The sequence below is a fragment of the Anguilla rostrata genome, chromosome 12 (assembly GCF_018555375.3).
Source record: "Anguilla rostrata isolate EN2019 chromosome 12, ASM1855537v3, whole genome shotgun sequence".
In the NCBI taxonomy this organism is placed as follows: domain Eukaryota; kingdom Metazoa; phylum Chordata; class Actinopteri; order Anguilliformes; family Anguillidae; genus Anguilla; species Anguilla rostrata.
In genome coordinates this window covers 37,321,486-37,342,303 of record NC_057944.1, presented here as the reverse complement: position 1 = coordinate 37,342,303, position 20,818 = coordinate 37,321,486, and the positions used below count along the sequence as shown (strand labels likewise).

At 43.6% G+C, this 20,818-nt stretch overlaps 1 protein-coding gene across 4 annotated transcripts in view; it reads left to right on the top strand.

The window, feature by feature from the left end:
- Nucleotides 1-20,247, top strand: part of LOC135235529 (uncharacterized) — a 45,694-nt gene extending 25,447 nt beyond the window's left edge. Inside the window, exons 2-26 of one of the 4 annotated variants that reach the window (XM_064301082.1) lie at nucleotides 1,237-1,325; nucleotides 2,393-2,597; nucleotides 2,798-2,911; nucleotides 3,124-3,171; nucleotides 3,877-3,965; nucleotides 5,738-5,942; nucleotides 6,585-6,695; nucleotides 6,900-6,944; nucleotides 7,509-7,600; nucleotides 8,455-8,647; nucleotides 8,877-8,990; nucleotides 9,821-9,853; nucleotides 10,982-11,026; nucleotides 11,127-11,215; nucleotides 12,235-12,427; nucleotides 13,227-13,340; nucleotides 13,908-13,952; nucleotides 15,813-15,904; nucleotides 16,413-16,602; nucleotides 16,828-16,941; nucleotides 17,507-17,563; nucleotides 17,687-17,716; nucleotides 17,927-18,015; nucleotides 19,246-19,411; nucleotides 19,799-20,247. In XM_064301082.1, coding sequence (XP_064157152.1) covers nucleotides 1,237-1,325; nucleotides 2,393-2,597; nucleotides 2,798-2,911; nucleotides 3,124-3,171; nucleotides 3,877-3,965; nucleotides 5,738-5,942; nucleotides 6,585-6,695; nucleotides 6,900-6,944; nucleotides 7,509-7,600; nucleotides 8,455-8,647; nucleotides 8,877-8,990; nucleotides 9,821-9,853; nucleotides 10,982-11,026; nucleotides 11,127-11,215; nucleotides 12,235-12,427; nucleotides 13,227-13,340; nucleotides 13,908-13,952; nucleotides 15,813-15,904; nucleotides 16,413-16,602; nucleotides 16,828-16,941; nucleotides 17,507-17,563; nucleotides 17,687-17,716; nucleotides 17,927-18,015; nucleotides 19,246-19,411; nucleotides 19,799-19,945 — 2,709 coding nt within the window. In that variant the 3' untranslated portion in view covers nucleotides 19,946-20,247. The remainder of the gene's footprint in view (nucleotides 1-1,236; nucleotides 1,326-2,392; nucleotides 2,598-2,797; nucleotides 2,912-3,123; nucleotides 3,172-3,876; nucleotides 3,966-5,737; nucleotides 5,943-6,584; nucleotides 6,696-6,899; nucleotides 6,945-7,508; nucleotides 7,601-8,454; nucleotides 8,648-8,876; nucleotides 8,991-9,820; nucleotides 9,854-10,981; nucleotides 11,027-11,126; nucleotides 11,216-12,234; nucleotides 12,428-13,226; nucleotides 13,341-13,907; nucleotides 13,953-15,812; nucleotides 15,905-16,412; nucleotides 16,603-16,827; nucleotides 16,942-17,506; nucleotides 17,564-17,686; nucleotides 17,717-17,926; nucleotides 18,016-19,245; nucleotides 19,412-19,798) is intronic. The other 3 variants (XM_064301081.1, XM_064301080.1, XM_064301083.1) reach the window with 3 other exon arrangements.
- Nucleotides 20,248-20,818: the final 571 nt, after the last annotated feature.

Genomic DNA, 20,818 nt, shown 5'->3' with positions numbered 1-20,818 from the left:
CACGGCTGTGCTGTTGTTGCTCCTATATGTTCACTTTCCACTTTACAATAACGGCAAGCTCTAGCAGGGCTTAAATTTGACAAACTGACTTGTTTGAAAGATGGCATCCTATGACAGTGCCACATTGAAAGTCACTGAGCTCCTCAGTTCTACTCATTCTACTACCGATGTTAGTCAATTTAAATTCAATTTTATGCTCCTGTAGGTAATGGGTGTGGCTGAAATAGAAAAACCACTAATTAGAAGGGGCATCTACATACTTTTGGAAATGTAGTGTATTTGAAACACCAGTAAATCTGCAGATTACAGAAATTTAATAATCCAAAATATTCGTTGAGAGTTATCAGGGATTTGCAGATTAGTTTTCAGACTTAAATAGCATCTAAAAAGTTGGCTATTATATAAATGCTGTACATAATTGACCCAGTAAGTGTGATTAATAACAGCTGCTCTCTGTTTAGCATCAGTTCCAGCACTAGCAGTGGACAAGATTTTGCATACAAGACCATGCACCAATCTTAACCCTTTAGTTTGACTGAAAATGTATATCAACAAAAGACCAGACTCAAATTAAGCATTATTCATATGCGCCCTGTACTTTTGCTCTATGCCTCTCTCTCTCTCTCTCTCTCTCTCTCTAACAGCAGTGAGCATAATTTTGAGACTGAGCAGGGTTGAGGCACAGACACATAAAAAAATGACTTGCTGAATATAACACACTATCCACCTAAATGAACACCAGTCAAATTAAGCACTGCTTGAGGTGTTAGCTGTGCTCTGCTTACTTTGTACTGTACATGCATTTGTTTATAAACACGTTAAGAATATTTTAATTTCCATATTTCAACATATGACTGATATGCTAACCTGTCTAGGGGTTATAACTGTGCTTCTGAAAGCAGCTGCAATTTTTTAGGCATTCTGTTGGATCTGAGCACATAAGATGACCACTAGCATCTCAGTCCTTCCATCTGTATTCTGTTGCAATAGACACAACCTTGGTGCATGTGGTCTGCAAGTTCTGCTAGTTTTTGTTTTTGACTTAAAACAGTCAACCTATTAGACAAAATTAACCAGGAGAAGAAGATAAACATGTGTTCAATCACTTTAATTGATTAATTAATTGCTGGTTGATAGTTAAAACCCAGCAGACTCCAGAGCTCTCCAGCACCAGGGTTATGAACCACTGCAACAGGTAAGGTGGTTTTCATTAATCCCAATATTTGTGTTGTGCAGCTTGTCCCATATTCAGGGCCCATCTACGGTGGTTTGAAGCTGGGGATGTCTCTGTACATCCAGGGAACAGTTGGCAATATCGCCAATCGGTAAGGAGCCACTGCTGGCTATGGAGGGTACTGCAGTGAATGGGCCACAGACACTATTTAATGGTGCAAGAATGAACGAGGCTTCATGGAGCTATTGTATGCTCTCAGTGACTCCCTGATTTCAGCCATTCATTTTGTTCTCCCATGGGGAGTAATATCCTTTTATTGGCTACAACTAGTGATTGACCGCACACTATAGCTCTGTCCTACACAATTCACAAAACTTCACTCTCCCATCTCGCTAGTACAGTTTTCCTGCTTAGTGACTATGTGGTTAGGATTTAACAGCATCTGAGGACATTAACATTAGCATACAATTAAACTGATGGTCGTAAAAAAGCTCACAGATGTTGTGCAGTAATTGTCTCCAATCAATGTTTGCTCATCAGTCATATTTGCTCTGTGGAGTGGTCTTTCTGGGGTTAGGAATTACATGGCGAGGTATTGGGAGACGGAAACATCTCTAAAAGAATGCTATGTCATAGGCTAATGGGGAGCCCCTCACTTGGATTTTGTGTGACTGGTGTGTGTGCGATAACTGTAGTACAAAACAAGCGATGCATGTTACCATATAAAACAATGCTCTAGTTCAGGCAGTTCTGTTGAAGCCATGTGGCAACATTATCCATCGCGACAGAAATACAACATACTGCTGTAAAGATTTATGAAACCGTGACTCGTGGAAAGTGAATGGAGCTCTTCTGAAAATGGCTGTGCAGTGGGATTATCGTGTTTTTTCTCTCTCATTAATCCAAGCCAATGGGAGGACAGGGCTTTAGAGGATCCTCTATGGTGCATTGGAGGAACTATGGCAACACAAAAAAACACTTTGTTGACAGTGTTCAGTTCCTGTATGTGCTGTATGCTTCCTTCCACCCATCTGACTATTTTTTTTAGGGACAAAAGAGTATAACAGGGTGCATTAGTGTAAAGGATGGGCCTCTGATCAGTGTCCTGGAGGGTGATAGTGTCACACAATTAACCAATTTTTCATACACTTTTACCTGTGATACTTTTAAACATATTTTATTTATTTATTTTTTTGCTCTGACAACCGACCTCCACAGTTTCTCCATCAACCTGCTGACTGGGCCACCAGGAACGACTGACTACGTCTTACACTTCAACCCTCGGTTGAGGCACGGAAACGTGGTGGTGATGAACACCACGAAGGATGGCTCTTGGCAATCCGAGGAGAGGCCCAGTGAGATGCCCTTCCGTGAGGGGGAGAGCTTTCAGCTGCTCATTACCGTCGTCTCAGAGGGCTACCAGGTCAGGACTGGAACTGTGCGCTTGGATATGTTTGCTTTGTGTGTGTGTGTGTTTGTATTTGCTTGTGTGTGTGTACTATGTGCATACATGTCATGCCTACTTACTGCTGAGGAATATAATTTTATTTTCCAGATTTGGGTGTGATATTCAAATCACAGATTGAATGTTTTCAACCCTGCCTTCCTCTCTGTTTCTTGCAGATCAAAGTAAACGGTAGTGACTTTTACCTGTTCAAGCACCGTCTGCCTGTGGAGCGAGTGAGTGCCCTATCCATTGGTGGAGAAGTCTCTGTGCACATGATCAACATCATCGGGGTGAGGAGCAGCAAAAGTTCAACATTTAAATTCTGGCGTTTAAGACAATGAAAAGGTCCTCTAATCGAGTGTCTTGAACAGTGCACATTTTTACATTTATGCATGTGTTTGTGCATATTGCATTTGGATTAAGACACTTGTCGATATTAATGGATTTGTAGGTGCATTGTTTTGTGTTCCCCCAGCCAACACTAATTGAGTTTGTGTTTCAGGGAGGAATTGGGCACATCCTGGGATATCCAGGTCTAGGACAGGCGGTGGTAAGTGTGAATACAATTTTCTCTCACAACACACAGAAAAGCACAAATGCAGACACACAAACACACACGCCTACGCAAACCAATTTGACCAATATGACTTCACACATTCTCTCTCTCTCTCTCTCTCTCTCTCTCTCTCTCTCACACACACATGCTCGCACACACACACGCCAAGACAAGCCATCTTACATGCACAGACACACTGACTATGTTACTATATTACTCACACCCTCCGTCTGCATTCTGTTGCAATAGACCAATGGATGCACAAGCCTGGACCTTGTGAGCCACAAGTTGTACTGGTTTATGTTTTTGATATAAAGTCTTTTAGACCCAATAAACCACCATTCTTGGCAGATTAACTACATGATCTAGCTGCTTTCATTGATTGGTCAGTGAAATCCTGATGAACAGTGAAACCCATTAGACCCTACAGCTCTCCCATACCAGGCTTATGAACCACTGCTACAGACAAACTGCTCTGTATTAGGTTAGGTGCACTCCTGCAGTTGCCCTTGACCAAGGCACTGGCCTCAGAGCTGGAGCTGGTCCCCGGGCGCCGCACTGTGGCTGCCCACTGCTCCTAAGTAACTTGGATGGGTCAAATGCAGAGGAAAAATTAGCCCACAGGGTTCAAAAAAAGTATATCTTATCTTTTATCTCATCTTATCTTATTTTATTAATCCCAGTGTCTGTGTTGTGCAGGCCATCCCTTACGTGGCACCCATATATGGTGGTTTGAGGCCAGGGATGTCTGTGCACATTTCGGGAGTGATTCCCTGTGACGTCACCAGGTGAGGAACTCTTATGTTCTATCAACAGGTGAGGTCATGGAGGGTACTGAAGGGAATGGGACTGATGTACTGTTTATTGGTGGAAGAATGAATGAGGCTTTGTGGAACCAAAAAAATGGACAGAACTTCTGTATGCTCTGAGTGACTCTCTGATTTTCCCAAATCATTTTGTCCCGCTGTGGGGAACAAAATCCTTTCACTGCTAGAAACATGATTGACAGCTCACTATAGATGCATAATTATAATTACAGGCATTTATCAAATGCTCTCATGCAGTAATTTTTTTTTTATTCAGATGGATACATACTGAAGCAATTCAGATTAAGTACCTTGCTCAAGGGTACAGCGGCAGTGTCCAGCCTGAGAATTGACCCTGGAAGCCTTCTGTTTTTAGTGCACAGCTGTGTATTACGATGGGTTTCCATAGTACCGTACTAGCACAGGGTTAGCTGCTCATTATGTTCAGGAAAGTCCTGATTGCAGAGGCAAGCAATTATCAATTAATGGATGTTTCTACTGCCAGGGTTTTCGTAGCCGGTGTTTCGGGAAGCTGATGTAGTGAAAATGTAGTTTGCTAAGCTACCAATAACTCGACATTGGAAATAGATGAGCTACAGCAAAACGACTCTGTTAGCTAAACTAAAGCTACTTTTAAAAAACTAGGCCTAGTTAACTACATTGGAGCTACTTCATGAAGAAAAACATTAATTAGGTCACCTATGGGCCATGCCAGACCAGGTTAATGTTATTGTTTTTAACCCTCTTTAACCCCTTCATGCAAGGCCCCCTAGTGGCCAGAGTGTCGGTGTGCTGAGATTACTCAGCTCAGACATTGAGTGCTCCTGCAACCAAATTATCAATGAAAACAACAAACTCGAATACCAACAAGCATGACACGATGGACAATAGCATCTATCTGGATGTTCATGAAAATATTATTTCACCACCAAAGATTTGTATCGCGTCATGGCAGTAAGATAAAGCCAACAATAGCCTGAAGGTATGCCAATACAGCAGTGAAAAAATGCTGCTCAGTGAATAGCAAAATAAAAGAGGAACTCTTGTGTAATTATACAATGCCATTCTGCTAAACTAATATCTGCAGTTAAAAATGGAATAGATATCCAATCTTACCATTGGATACATTTTTTTACATGTAAAAACTCCCTTTCATGTTTCAGTGGTCATTTATAGTCTTGAACAATCCATTTGGGAAATAAACACGCAGAAAGAAAGCAGGCTAGGCATTTACAGCAGCCACGCACAAAACCCCACTTGTTTTTTTCCTTCTGGTTTGATTAATAACTCTTTTTATACAGTAGAGAGCAGTACAAGTTTCCCAACGGTGTATCACATGCCTGATTTTAACTTTATTCAGAGAAATGAAAGCCTCCCAACAGCTTGAACTGTTGCTGCGTCACAGTATTGTGCAATAAACCCGTAACATTATGCGGTGATGTAGAAGCACTCGCGGAGGTGTAATTGCTTTTTTTTCTTCATGCGACGATGCGGCACTTAGTAAATTTGGTGCTTGGTAAATTTGGCCCCTTGTCTCTTTGGTCCTCGCCGGACCCAGAAAGAAATTGAGGTCCGCCATCTTTATGGACATTCTGCCCTCGCGTCCTTCCCTCGCAACCTTACCTTGCGTCCTCTGTTGGGTGGAGCTAAGGAAGCAAGGAAATGATGCAAGGAGGTAAAATGAGCGATTCGAATGAGCCCTTGGTAACCCTGAGAAATCAGCAATAAAACATCGTCTCTATCGCCCCCTGCAGGTTCCACGTCAGCCTGCAGACGTCGGAGGCGAAATGCGGTGACAAAGCCTTGTACATCAACCCCCGGTTCAGACCAGCTGAGTTGGTGGTTTTCAGCACCTTCAAGAATGGCATATTCGAGGGTCAGGAGAAGGTCACTGATAAGCCCTTCACTCTGGGGGGGGGATTTCAGCTGGTCATCGTTGTCACCAAAGAGTGCTACCAGGTCAGAAGGACAAGAAATTGTGTGTGCATTTGTGTGTGTGTGTGTGTGTGTGTGTGTGTGTGTGTTTGTGTTTGTGTGTGTGTGTTGACTGTACATATATGTTATGCCTGCTTATTGCGAAGGAAAATTTAAGGTTTTGAATTTTGTCACATGAAGCAAAACAGGTTTATCTGCGCAAACCTGTAACCTGAATGTTAATTTACGGTTTTGCATATATGTGGGTTGACTGGTGTACCGAAACCCGGTGTCATCATTGGGGGTGACATTAGCTCAGAAGCTAGAGCAGTCACCTGGCAACTGAAAGGTTGTCGATCCCTGGTCTTCTGAGTGTGTCACAGGGGAAGTGATGATGAAACCAGACCATTCAGCCCACCTCGGCACATCATTTTATTATTATTTTTTTTCCCCAGTTGATTTGGTCTTTCATCCTCTATTGTTGCCTCATGGGTCGGACTGCCAGCTGAGCTTCTGGTGGTTCCGGTGTGAAAACATTTCTATGGAATTTTTCTCCTCACTTGGATAATCTCATGGCCGCTGGCCGTTGATATCCACTTGACGGACTTGAATATCTTCAAAGGAAAAAAAGGTGTTAACTGAAATTTTGAACTTTTTTTTTTTTTTGGCTGTTTCCGGCTCCTGCAGGTGCACATAAACGATCACGCCTACACGTTCAATCATCGCATCCCGTTGACGAGCGTGCTGGCCCTGGGGATCGGTGGGGACGTGTTTGTGGAGTCCATCAACATCATGGGGGTGAGGAGGAGCCACGTGCATTCTGTCTTTAAATTTGTGCCTTTAGCAGATCCTCTTATGAAGTGTTTAAAACAGCATGCATTTTTACATTTAAGCATGTTGATTTGCATTTGGGTAGTTGGTCGGTAGATATGATTGGATCTGGAGGAGCATTGTATTGTTATCCACAACTCACCCCTAACATTAGTTTTTATTTTATTTTAGGGAGAACAAGGAGCAATGATACGGCCAGGTCCAGGATATGTTGGGGTTAGTGCGAACACTCTGGCATCTTACCACACACACACACACACACCCACACACACACACACACACACACACACACCCACACGCACGCTCACGCTTCACCAGGGCTGTCCAGTTGTATCGAAAAAGGGCCAAAGTGGATGCATGTTTTTGGTTTTATCCCAGCACAAAGACACCCAATTCTGCTTATCAAGGTTGATTGAAGACCATGGTTAGTTAGTTAGTTGAGTTAGGTGTTGTTGCACTGGGTGAAAACAAAAACCTGGCAACACACATCAGTCCCTTTCAGGTAAAACTGGACACCCCTGTTCTAGACAAAAAGATTTGCAGACCTGATCCCTGAACTGCAAGTTGTGCTGGTTTTTGTTCTTGCCTAAATATTATGCACCCTTTTAGACCAAATAAACCAGGTGAGTTAAGTTAGCTATAACAGCCTTATTTAATTTGTCTCTTGCATGCTGATTGACAGTGAAATCCAGCAGACCCTATAGCTCTCCAGCACCAGGGTTATGAATCACTACGACTCACAAACTGCTCTGTGTGAATCCCAGTGTTTGTGTTGTGCAGGCTGGCTCATATACGCAGTCCATCCCTGGTGGTTTGAAGGCGGGAATGTCTCTGTACTTGCGGGGAACCATTCCCTCTGAAGACATCAACAGGTGAGGAACTGGCTGTGATGGGTACTGCAGGAAATGGTATCGAGACGCAGTTGGTGGCAATCGTTGAAACTAGTTAGTGATTGACAGTTCACAATAGCTCCACCAATTATGCAATTCATGAAAGCTCACTCCTTCATTGCGAATCAGGGAATTAACTCTGCACTGAGAGGAATTGGCAGAGGTTGATCTGGGCGGCACGGTGGTGCAGTGGGTAGCACTGTCGCCTCACAGCAAGAAGGTTGTGGGAAACTTGGCTTGGGGCCTTTCTGTGTGGAGTCTGCATGTCCTCCCCATGTCCATGTGGGTTTCCTCTGGGTATTCCGGTTTCCTCCCACAGTCCAAAGACATGCAGGTACTCTAAATTGCCCATAGTGTGTGACTGAATGGTGTGTGGCGGCCTGTCCAGGGTGTAATCCTGCCACGGTGTAAGCACCCCCCGCGACCCTGCTCAGAATAAGCTGGTATAGATAATGGATGGATGGATGGATGAAACATCTCTAAAAGTATGCTGATTCATAGGCTAATGGGGAGCCTCTGGGCTAAGATTGTTTGTGACTGATGTGTGTATGTGTTTGTTGTCCATAAATAACTAATGCTAAGCAAGTTTCCCCTGGAAGGCAGTGCAGTGTAGTGGCTGGTCTTATTGTAGCATGGTAGCAACAGTACGTTTCATGGTGGGAAGGATACTCTGCCATGAAGATTTCAGTCAAACTCAAAAACTCCTGTTACCAACCAGAACCTCCTGTAGTCCAGAAACAGAGAAGGCTGTGAAGGACTGAGGAGTATTGTCAGAGCTGAGTATCTTATCTGGTGACTCTAAAGAATCTGTGCTTGCTCTCTGTTGCCCTCCACAGTTTTCAAATAAACCTAGAGGGTGGGGGTGATGTTGCCATTCAAGTCAACCCCCAATTCAGCGGCTGGAGAGGTGTGGTGTTCAAGACCCGTGACAATGGCGAATGGCAAGCGGAGGAGAAGGTCAATGCGATGCCCTTCCGTAAGGGGGAGAGCTTTGAGCTGGTCTTCAATGTCACCTCAGAGGGCTACCAGGTCAGAAGAATAGGGTGTGTGTGTGCGTGTGTGTGTGCGTGTGTGTGTGTGTGGGTGTGTGTGATGTATTGTGTGCATGCATGTAATACCTACTTCCTGCACAGGAATATAACCTTATTTACTAAAGTAGAGCATGATATTCAGTTGACAGTTTGAATGTATTGCATGAAAAAAATTTTTTTGACAGAAATGTAGAATTTCAGGCTTTGTTGACCTCTGGTTCCTGCAGGTGAACGTTGATGGTCGTGAGCTCCACATGTACAAGCACCGCGTACCACTGGAGCAGGTGACTGACCTGGTCATTGGTGGGGAAGTCTCTGTGCAGAGCATCAGCATCATCCCGGTGATTATTATTATTATTATTATTATTATTATTGTTGTTGTTAGTATTATTGTTATTGTTATTTGTTATCTCCTCTCCTTAAAGGCATATCATTCAGGATTTTCACTTTGAAAATATTATTAAACAACCATGCTCAGTCAATACTACTCTGGCAATCTGTTTCTGTGCACTCTCTACCCAGTCCTTGCTTGTCTGCCCATTTGTTATCTCAATGGAAGCACATTTTCAACACAGTTGAATTAGATGTTGTTGCACTGGTGATACGCCATGGACGTTATTAGCTCTGTCTATAAGCCATTTTATTAAAACTAGCTAGATATAGGCTTGCTGTTAAAAGTATTGATCGAATTTAAATGAAATAATTTAGGAAACATTCATTGGGTGGCATTTCTTTGTAATAGACCTTGTTTAATTTGTATGAGGTAAGACAGCCAATAATTTAAATGAATGGCTCATAGGCAGTGCATCGTATGCGTGAGTAACTTGCCGTTTTTGTACTTGCAGATGCATACACATTCTCTCTCTCTCCCTGTCATTTTCCCATACACGCAAACACATGCAGAAAGGCACACATGCACATCTGTACTATGGAATGTGTCGTATTATGCTTTTTCAATGTTTTTAGAGTAAAATAGGAATATTGGAGTTTCATGAATGGTATATGTAAATAACATTCAGCCCGATACTAATAACGCTGGTCATTTCCTGTGTCTTGCACAGCACACGTTTTTACATTACATTCTTTTTACTTGCAATCAGACAGTTTTAGATATGTTTGGATTAACAGGTGCATTTTTTTTTGTGTTCCCCACGCACCCCTAACATTTCAGGATGAAGAAGACAAACTGGAGATTCCAGAATATGTGAGTGTTATTGTGAACACCCCGGCCTCTCACAAAACACAGGCGCACGCGCACGCACGCACGCACACACACACACACACACACACACACATTCTACACCAGGGCTGCCCATTTTTATCTGGTCTGGAACAGTGATTGTCTGTTACCGCGTGACTGACCGGCTGATGTGTGTCTAGCACACTCCAGTCCAGCAGGTGGCGTAATGCACCTATGCTTCTTTGCAGACCGCCATCAAATGCAAGAAGCCTTCTGTTACTGCGCGCTTAAAAAAAAAAAAGTGTCTCATCACAGATATTTTTTACCTGTTGACAAGGCAAAAAAATTGATGTGTAGACCTACCCAGAAGTCACAAACCTACAGGTGGCACAGTGGTGTCCACTTTGGAAGCAGGTGGCTGGCTTGTAATCCCACATGGGATAGCAGTGATTTCGACTTTTTGGGTGCAATTCTTAAATCGTCGTTTTGCTTAAATCAGCAAAGACATTCGGCTTAATAGAAGCTACCACTGAGGCCTTGTCTTCTGATTTTTTGGAACATTAAATTCGTCAGAGAATCAATTGCTAAATTTATGTCTAGGTCTCATTGACTGAATGGAGAGGAAGTGTCTTTTGTAACCTCTGGGAAAACAAGAGTGCAGTACCATTTATGGCCAGAATGCATGCTTCAGGTTCTGGGAGAGATTGTTCCCCCTGGTCATACTGAGATTCCAGCTGAACTAGGCTTGCCTTGTTTTTTTTTTGTTTAAAAAAAAAAAAAAAAAAAATACGTGAAATAGGAATATTACGGTTTTGGGAATACAGGTAAATGCAAAAGAAATTGGACAGTGACACATTTTCTGTTGTTTTGGCTCCGTCCTCCAGGACATTGGACAACAGGAAGTGCAGACTGCCAGCTTTAATTTGAGCCTGTTTACATCCACATCAGGCGATCTGTGCAGGAATTACATTACAATTACGTAAATCACATTTAGCCCACACAAAAACAATAATGGTGGTCTTTTAATGTCTTACACGGCATGTATTTTTTACATTTTAGTCTTTGCATTTGCATTCAGACATTTGTAGATGTGATTTGGTGAGGAGGTGCATTGTTTTGTGTTCCCCACCCCTAACTGGGTTTGTATTTCAGGACCAAGGACTCATACAGGAGTACCCAGCTCCAGGAGACGTGAGCGTGAGTGTGAATTTTCTGGTCTCTCAATGTACACACAGAGTTATGGGACCACTGCAACAGACAAACTGCTCTGTATGATCCCCGTGTTTCTTCTGCACAGAGCTCCGCATATTCCCAGGCCATCGAAGGTGGTTTGGGGCCGGGAATGTCACTGTACTTTGAAGGAACGGTTCACACTGACTCCGATAGGTGAGGAGCCCCTGCTGGCCATGGAGGGTACTGCAGGACATGGGGATGAGCCTCTATTTAGTGGTGGACAAATTACATTACATTACATTACAGGCATTTAGCAGACGCTCTTATCCAGAGCAACTTACACAACTTTTACATAGCATTTTACATTGTATCCATTTATACAGCTGGATATATACTTAAGCAATTTCGGTTAAGTACCTTGCTCAAGGGTACAACGGCAGTGTCCTACCCGGGAATCGAACCTGCGACCTTTCGGTTACAAGCCCAGTTCCTTACCCACTGTGTTACACTCCGTCCTTATTCCATTTATTGAACTAAAACAGGGTGCATCGGTTGTATTCTTTTTAGTGATTCCCTGATTCCCCCCATTTTAGTGATTCCCTGATTCCCCTCCAATCATTTTGTTCAGTGATTGACAGCTCACTATAGATCAATTTATTACATTACATTTACATTACATGTATTTGGCAGACTCTTTTATCCAAAGCAACGTACAAAAAGTGCATTTCATGGTCATAGACAACTGCTAAACACAGGTTCAGTAAGGTACAATACTTATTTTGTACAGCTATTTTGAGCCAAGAACACAGTTAAGTTCACACAGTGAACACTATTCAGACCTAACCTCTGCAAAGCCAACTAGGCAGAAGAATAAGCTACAGTATTAGGACAAATACAAATTACCAAAAAGTGCTGGGATGGGGCAACATGTAACAAGTGTCATGAAAAAGGGGGGGGGGGGGTGGGATTTAGAGTGAAATATACAGCGTGGTGGTGGTTAGTCTAGGGCGTGGTGGTGGTTAGTCTAGGGCGTGGTGGTGGTTAGTCTAGGGCGTGGTGGTGGTTAGTCTATTATGCAATTCATGGCACCTCACTGCCCCATCCTTAGTGTAGAGAATTAACTCTGTACTGACGGGCTTTGACAGTGGTTGAAGAATATAGGACTATTATAAGAGCTGAGTATCTTACGTGGTGTGCTAAGGTGTTCTTGCTCTCTGTCGCCCCCTCCACAGGTTCCACATAAACCTGGAGGGTGGGGGTGACATACTCCTTCACTTCAACCCTCGATTCAAGAACTGGAATTTGGTGGTGTTCAACAGCCATGAGAGTGGCGGATGGCAATCAGAAGAGAGGCCCTCTGGGATGCCCTTCCGTGAAGGGGAGGACTTTCAGCTGGTCTTCAATGTGACCACAGAGGGCTACCAGGTCAGAAGGACAGGACGTGTGTGTGTGTGTGTGTGTGTGTGTGTGTGTGTAGTTTGCCTTGGAATAAGTTCAGAATAATGCTCACTGTGTGAACTGAACTGTGTTTTTGGCTATAAATAGCTGTACAAAATGAGTATTGTACCTTATTAAACCTGTGTTTTGTAGTTGTCCAATGACCATGATATGCACTTTTGTATGTCGCTTTGGATAAAAGCGTCTGCTAAATAAATGTAATGTAATGTAAATGTAATATGTGTGTGTGTGTGTTGTTCCCATACCAAAATTTTGACTTCAGTAACAATACCAGCGTTGGTACCTTGGTATCACTAGCCAAATCCATAACACAGTAAATCCCTGATAACAAAGAATTTCACATGAAATAAAATCTTAACTTAATATATCCCTGTTCAGTGTCAGGGCCCCTGAGCGATCAAAAGTTTTCGCATATTCCCGCACTTATGTGCGGGTCTGTAAGTAGAGGTGTATGCTGTGTGTACACACGGAATACCTCCTGTCGGCTGAGGGATATAATATCATTGACTACAGGCATTTGGCAGACGCTCTTATCCAGAGCGACGTACAACAAAGTTATACACTTTCTTGTACGTCGCTCTGGATAAGAGGGTCTGCCAAATGCCTGTAATGTAATGTAATGTAATGTAATGACTAAAATATGTCCTGATATTTGTTAGTGACAGATTGAATTGTAAGATGAAAGTAACAAGCGGAAGTTTTGAATTTGTAGCGACCTCTTCCTCTTCCTCTTCCTCTTCCTGATGCACTCCTCCGGTTCCCGCAGGTGATTGTTAACGGGTCAGTGTTGCACGTGTTCAAGCACCGCGTACCGGTGGACCATGTGACCTCCGTGGTGGTTGCTGGGTGCGTCTCTGTGCACTCCATCATCATCAAGAAGGTGAGGAGGAGCCACATACATCCTACATTTAAATTTATTCGTATATAATATATACTGTGATAGATTGGCGGCCTGTCCAGGGTGTATTGTGCATTCCTGCCTCCAGCCCAATGCACGCTGGGATAGGCTCCTGCACCCCCCACGATCCTGCTCAGGATAAGTGGGTATAGATAATGGATGGATGGATATATATAGTACCGGTCAAAAATATTAGGCCATCAGTGTTTGTGTGTGTGTGTGTGTGTGTGTGTGTGTGTGTGTGTTCTTTTTGCAGATGCACACACCTTCTCTCTCCCCCTGTTGTTCTCACATACACACAAACACATGTAGGAGGGCACACATGCATGCCTGTACTATGGAATGTGCTGGAAGCATGATTTCTTTCAACATTCAAACAGGAGTCAAATAAGAGTACTGCGGTTCTCTGTATCGGTATGCGTAAATAAATATTAGCCAGATGCAAGCGCAATAATGCTTTGTACTTTTCATTCAGTCGTTTGTAGATATGATTGGGTGAGGAGGTGCATTGTTTTGTGTTCCCCACCCCTAACTGGGTTTGTGTTTCAGGAACAAGGACTCATACAGGAGTTTCCAGCTCCAGGAGATGTGAGCGTGAGTGTGAACACTGTGGCCTCTTACCCCCTGACCCCCCCTCCCCAATACAAACAAACACACACAAACCAGACCCGGGTCAAATAGATATTTAAAGTATTTTAATTACATTTAAATACTTATTTAGAAATTATTTGAAATTCAGCATGTACTAATACTAGGTGTTTCAATTATGAAATGTATTTGAAAATTTAAGGAGCATTTGCATGATTTTGCAATTATGTTATTATTAATATGTTTTGCAAAAACTTTCAAAATAATTAATTTTCTGTTACAAAGGGTTTGATTTAATGGAATTATTTGAAAATACTTCCACAACATAAGGCCATTGGTGCAACATGTGCAATAGCAACAAGCTTTTGAAAGACTTGGAAAGCACTGGATATGCAGGACCCTATCAGCTCTGAAAGTTGTGTATTTTGTCCAATTAGAGGACTGTATTTTGATGGAAACGCATCAAGTGGCTGCTGACGGCCCCAGTCCAGTTGTACCGATTTCATTGTTAATTGGTAGTGAATATGCACGGCTGAATGATATTTTATCAGTGTCTAAACCTTACAAAATGTAAAATATGGAAGTGTACATATGGCCGTTGAAAACAGAAAAAAGAGGAAATACAGTAAAAGGCCACTAACTTTAAAAAGATTGCATGGGTACGAATAAACTGGCAAGTAGCTTACCAAGAAGTCTGAGTTAGAGTTAGAGGCAGCGTATGGGTTGTTTAAAATTGCCAGCGTGATTGATTGCATACATCTTTCGATGCTGCTGAACACATCATCAGTGATAGAACCTGGGGTCATTGGGTGTTCTGGGTCTTTCAACATCAGACGCCCTCTTCCAGGCGACCCAGCCATGGTTGATCAGACCACGACCTGTGTTCAGGTGGAATTTGCTCCTCCCCATGGACCTCCTCTCCTGATGCAGAGCCATCTCGAGGCCTTCTTTGCTGCCTCTGTGATGTTCCTGATGGCTCTTCTCCTCCCCATTCCAGTGATGCCCAGTGCACTCAAGGCTTTGCAGAGCGATTGCCCCACAAAACCTCTAAAGCCAACCTCGATAGGCATACACTTAGCCCTCCAGCCCTGCTTACGGCAGTCAATGACAAGGTCTCCATACTTGGTCCTTTCCCTCTCACGGGCCTCCTCCAGGCGGTCCTCCCACGGCACTGTTAGCTCCAAAAGGATGATGTTTTTGGTCGCTTCTGACACCAGCAGGATGTCCGGCCTTAGGGTGGTTGTGGCAATGTGCCATGGAAACTTCAGCTGTTTCTCCAGGTCCACCGAAAGCTGCCCTTGCCCATAATCCAAATTCAACCCCTAGTAACCAAGTATTTGGTTTTCCATTAAAATAATTTAAGTAAATCAAATACAAAGTTTTTCATGTGTAAATGTATTTGAAAATACTTCTAATATGTATTTAAATACATTTTCAAATACAAATACGTATTTGTATTTGACCCAGGTCTGACACACACACACACGCACGCACACACACACTATTCACCAACATACAATTAGTTTAAGCAGATTGTGTTAGTTTGTTATTATGACTTATATGAAGTTCAGGCTACATTTAATGAGCAATTAATGTAGAAATCCTGGTAATTCCAAAGGTGTGTACAAACTTTTTCTTGCAACTTTATGTGCAAATAGTGATTCTTGTGAACAGGAAGGTGTGCTGGTTTTTGTATTTGTCTTAAAGTTGTCCACCTCGTTATGCGTTATGTATTTAACTGTGCAATCAGCTGCTTTAATTGATTAATTAAATCTGTTCAGCCCGGACTGACAGTGAAACCCAGAAGGCCCTGCAGGCCCTCCAGTGCCAGGGCTCTGTATGAATCCCAGTGTCTGTGTTGTGCAGAGTGACACATATGAGAAGCCCATCGAAGGTGGTTTGAAGCCGGGGATGTTGCTGTACATGCGGGGAACCGTTTCCGCCGACAATCCCAACAGGTGAGGGGCTGGTCGCGACGCGGTACTGCAGGGAACGGTATCAAGACGCGATTGGCGGTTTGGGAACTAGTTCGCGATTTTCAGTTCACTGTTGCTCCACCGATTATGCAATTTGTGAAAAACCTCACTGCTCCCTGCTCCATCCCCGGTGTAGGGAATTAACTCTGCACTGAGGGGGCATTGGCAGACGGTTGAAAACATCTTTAAACAAATGCTGGATCACAGGCCAATGGGGAGCCTCTGGGCTTCGAGTAGTTGTGACGGATGTGTGCGTGTGCTTGCGATGTGAAGCAGGAAGTGCAGCGGAGTGGAGTATCCTGGTGGGAAAGAGACTCAGCTATGAAGATCTAAATCAAACCTCGACTTGCATTAAATGAATGGAGCTCTGCAGGAAAGGCGTGTGCACTGTGGGATTGGTGTGAGTGTTTATTTAATTAACACTCCCTGTCTGAGCCAATGAAAAAAATCTGTGATAGAGTGTTCTTGCTCTCTCTCTCGCCCTCCACAGGTTCCATATAAACCTGGTGGCTGGGGATGACCTTCCCCTTCACTTCAACCCTCGATTCCGTGGCTGGCAAATGGTGGTGTTCAACACCTACAAGAATGGATGGCAGTCAGAAGAGAGGCCCTCTGAGATGCCCTTCAGTGTGGGGGGGGCCTTTGACCTGATCTTCAACGTGACCTTAAAGGGCTACCAGGTTAGAAACACAAGAACTGTGTCTGTGTGTGTGTGTGTGTGTGTGTATTGTGTGCATACATCTACTGCCTCTTTACTGCAGATGAATATGATTTTATTTGCTAAAGTATGGCATGATATTGAATTGACAGATTGAAATGCTATGGGGGGATAAAATGGCTTAAACAAAAAGTTTTAATGAGTAGCGGCCTCTTTGACTCCTTGCCTTCCCCTCCGGTTCCTGCAGGTGATCGTTAACGGTTGCGTGCTTCACATGTACAAGCACCGCATCCCGGTCGACCGTGTGACCGCCCTGGCGATTGGTGGAGACGTCTCTGTTGAGTCCCTCGTCATAATCAGGGTGAGGAGGAGCCCCGTGCACGTCTACCACCCTCTCTCTCTCTCTCTCTCTCACTCTCTCTCACACACACACGTACTGTGGAATGCGTTGTAAGCATAATTTCGATTCAACCTTTTCTATTGGTATCTGTAAAGCATATTTAACCCATATAAACACAATAATGCCTTTATAATCAGATCCCAGGGTTCATAGAGCTGTCTTCTCTCCCCCTCTCACGTTCTCAACTTCTCGCTTCTTCTCAACCCCCGTGCAGGACTAGCTACTCTTCTGGAGGGATGGATGAAATTTCGGGGGATACAATGCTGTCATTTCTTTCACTCAAATTTAAAATTTGAATCTGAATTTGACTTTGAATCTGTCCGTCGTTTTCTGACCTTGGTTTACCTCCGTGAATGTGCGCTAGCTGCCTTGCCTGTGTGCGCAGCAGAGTGGGTGCTGTACTCTAACTGTGCTAGCCTGTGCAGAGTGTGCTCCCATCACCTGAGGAAGAGCCCTGTACATATCTAATACCTTCTCTCTCTCTCTCTCTCTCTCTCTCCCCACTCCACTCTGCTCACCCTTCCAGGGCAGTGGGGTCAGTGAGGGAAGTGGAGGATCGGGGTACAATTGGAGATTCCTGCCGGTGAGTCACTGAGTGTGGCTGAGTGAAGGAGCGGGACAGTGACTGAATGATGAAATGACTGCTTTTTTATTTATTTTCGCACCATCTCATGAGAACTATCCTGTTTTTTTTTCTACATTTCAGATGATGGGCACACAACCAATCTACAACCCAGTGAGTACTCAGTACTAAATGAATGTAATGTAATGAATGTGCAACTCTGTGTATGATGACAGAGCAGTGATTTATCCTGTTCTATTTACAGTAATTCCACATAACAACATTCATCTGTGTTTGTGTTTGAGAAAGAGAAAATGAAATGAGGTAAAGAGAATGAGGTAACGAAGGAGTGTGAGTGTGACACGGTGTATATTTTGTGTTTAGCCCATTCCCTACACCAGGATGATCCCAGGAGGACTGACTCCAAAGAAGACCATTGCTTTAAGTGGCAGAGTGCTACCTGATGCCGACAGGTAACCTGTGTACCTCTCCTAACTTTCTCTTTCATTTTTATCTCGCCATTCCTTTCTTCCTCTCATCTCTACCACTCTCCCTCTCTGTACAGTAACTGCATCTCTCACATCACGCCATCTCACAACCTGTGGTTAAAAAAAGATTTTTTCTCTCCCCCACTTAGGCTGCTGTTGTTCACAACAGAGTTCATTCACCATTCCAGTACATTGTGTTTTAAATCAGTATTTGCCCTTGTCTAAGGTGCCTTGAAAATGTTACGTGTTTAATCTTTCCTACGCACACACACACACACACACACACACACACACCTGGGATCTTACAGGGGTTTGGTTTAATTGCAATGATGCCCAGGGGTGTAGCACAAAATTCTGGGCCCTGTACATAAGCAGTCTCTGTGGGCCCCCTTCCTCTCTTGATCCATGTCTCTCACGCATCATTCCAGGCTTTTCGCGGGCCCCCCCCCCCCATTCGGACCCTGGGTAGTCAGTCCCACTCCCCCCCCCCCCCCCACTACAACGCCCCTGATGATGCCTAAAGTATTTGGTTATGAAAGCAGTGCACAAACTGTATCATTTCAAAATTAGATTCCAGACCATTCCAGCACCGATTGTGGTCGGTTTAGCCTAGTTTAGTTTATTTGACAGCAAAAGGCAATCACAAGATTACGTCTTAGCTTAAATGTCCAGGACAGCACAATTAAGTCACATATTTATTTCTATTGTTCTCCTTAATATATTAGCAGCAAAATGGCACCGATACATATATCTCGGCAGTATCCAACAATGATTTTTAAAAAAACCATTAAGCTTCTAATAGGAAAACACTCTTGAATTTCTAGATTTATTTATTGTTGCCCAAATTACAGGAGGGTTTGAGTCGGTGAGGGGTCTGTGAGGGGTATCATTGCTGTGTGGTCAATCACTTGCCTGTGGAGACATTCTAAAGCTGCATATGAAAGGTCTTCCTCCAACTCTACGCTATGCAAGCTTAACTGTAGTCTGAAGCGGGAAGCTGGTTGGTGACAGAGAATCGCAGATGTCTTCACTCTTCTGAACGAGCTGCATATTCCTAATTTGTCTGGGAATTGGTGGACATGTCCATGGACATAGTGCTGAATTTTTTTTTTTTAAATCAATAAACCTAAGCTGTGCTACACCTTTTCTTTATACATTACAGTGTGTAATAAATAACACATTGTGTATGTGTGTGTGAATGTGTGTTTTCTACAGGTTTGCAATTAACTTCAATGTGAGCAGCAGTGGGGACCTCGCCTTCCATTTTAACCCGCGGATGAACGATGGGTCAGTGGTGCGGAACAGCTACCTGCGTGGAAACTGGGGGAGTGAGGAAAGAGATGTCAAATTCAACCCCTTCCAGAGGGGGCGGTACTTTCAGGTGAGTGGACAGAACTAAGGCCATTCTCACTCAAACAGGAGTCTATATGTCTCGGTCCTAAGCGTGTCTGTAGCCCAAAGCAAAGTGTGCCATTATATATACAGTATTTTCCTAATCACACCCCCCAAACACTTACTATTCCATTAAATGGGGTATATCCCCAGCATTTTAAAAGCACTTTTTGTCGAATGTATGAAACATTCCATGTAATGTACTGAAACGTATGTGCTTATTACCCCTCTGTATCTGTCCATCGCCTGTGGCCACAGTACTGCAGCGTGTACCCAGGTTCAGCACATATGTCTGTTTTACTGAACTCTCTCTCTATTTCTCTCATTTTCTCTCGTTTTTTCTCTTTGTATCACTCCCCCCCCCCCCCCCCCCCAGATCTTGATTCGCTGTGGGAAGCAGCAGTTTATGGTCTTTGTGAACGGGAAGCACATGTTCAACTATTACCACCGGTTCCAGCCGTTCACTCAGATCGACAGCCTGCACATCAGTGGGGACGTGCAGCTGTTCCACATGCTTATGTGAGGCTTGCTGTTCTGATGTCACTGCTCCTGATACCCTGCTCTGATGTCACTGCCCTGATCCCCTGACCTGATGGCACTGCTCTGATGTCACTGTTATGATGTCACTGCTGTGATCCCTTGCTTTGAAGCCCCCTCTTATCCCAGCTTTTAAGTGCTGCACGCCTGCTCCAGAGTCTTCAGCTCCCATCCTCATTCCTCTGCCTTCCTCTCATTAAGGCTGTTTGTTTACTGGTGCTAGGAGCTGCGTTTCACAAAGTCAGTTAATAAACACTATCACGCATTCTAAAGACTGCCTCATTTTTCATTGTATTTCAGAGGGTTTCATAGTATCCATGGCAGTAACCATCAAAAAGACACTGGGTTCATGATGTTGATTTTTTTTTTTTTCTTTCAGTACACCATCAATTACGTTCATAACAGGGAATTGTCCAAAAATGGGTGTGTTTCAGAGTGAGCTGGTAGCTTGTGTGCGTGCCACAGAACACACGTAGGATCAGCTCAGTGGTGCATGTGCCCTGTGTCTGCTTGTTCCAGGACAGGCTGATTTCATCCCGCTCACATGCAATTCCTGGTTAGCACTTGGTCTTCACGGTTATCTCACGGAACACTGACAAAGCTAGAAAGGTAGTTTAGTGACTAGGAATTGGAGGCATTGTTACTTTGGTCCAGCATGCAAGCTTTTGATAAACTTTTTTATTACTATTTTTGTTGTTTTCACCCACGTAGCGCAAAATGGAACATCCCACTGATTTAAAAAAATAACCGTGGAAAAAAATGTTCTTGTCCTGTGTACAGAAAATGTCATACAATCATGCAATCAGTATACACATTACCTTGCCCCTCCTCATCTGAATATTATAATGTTAGTTCACTG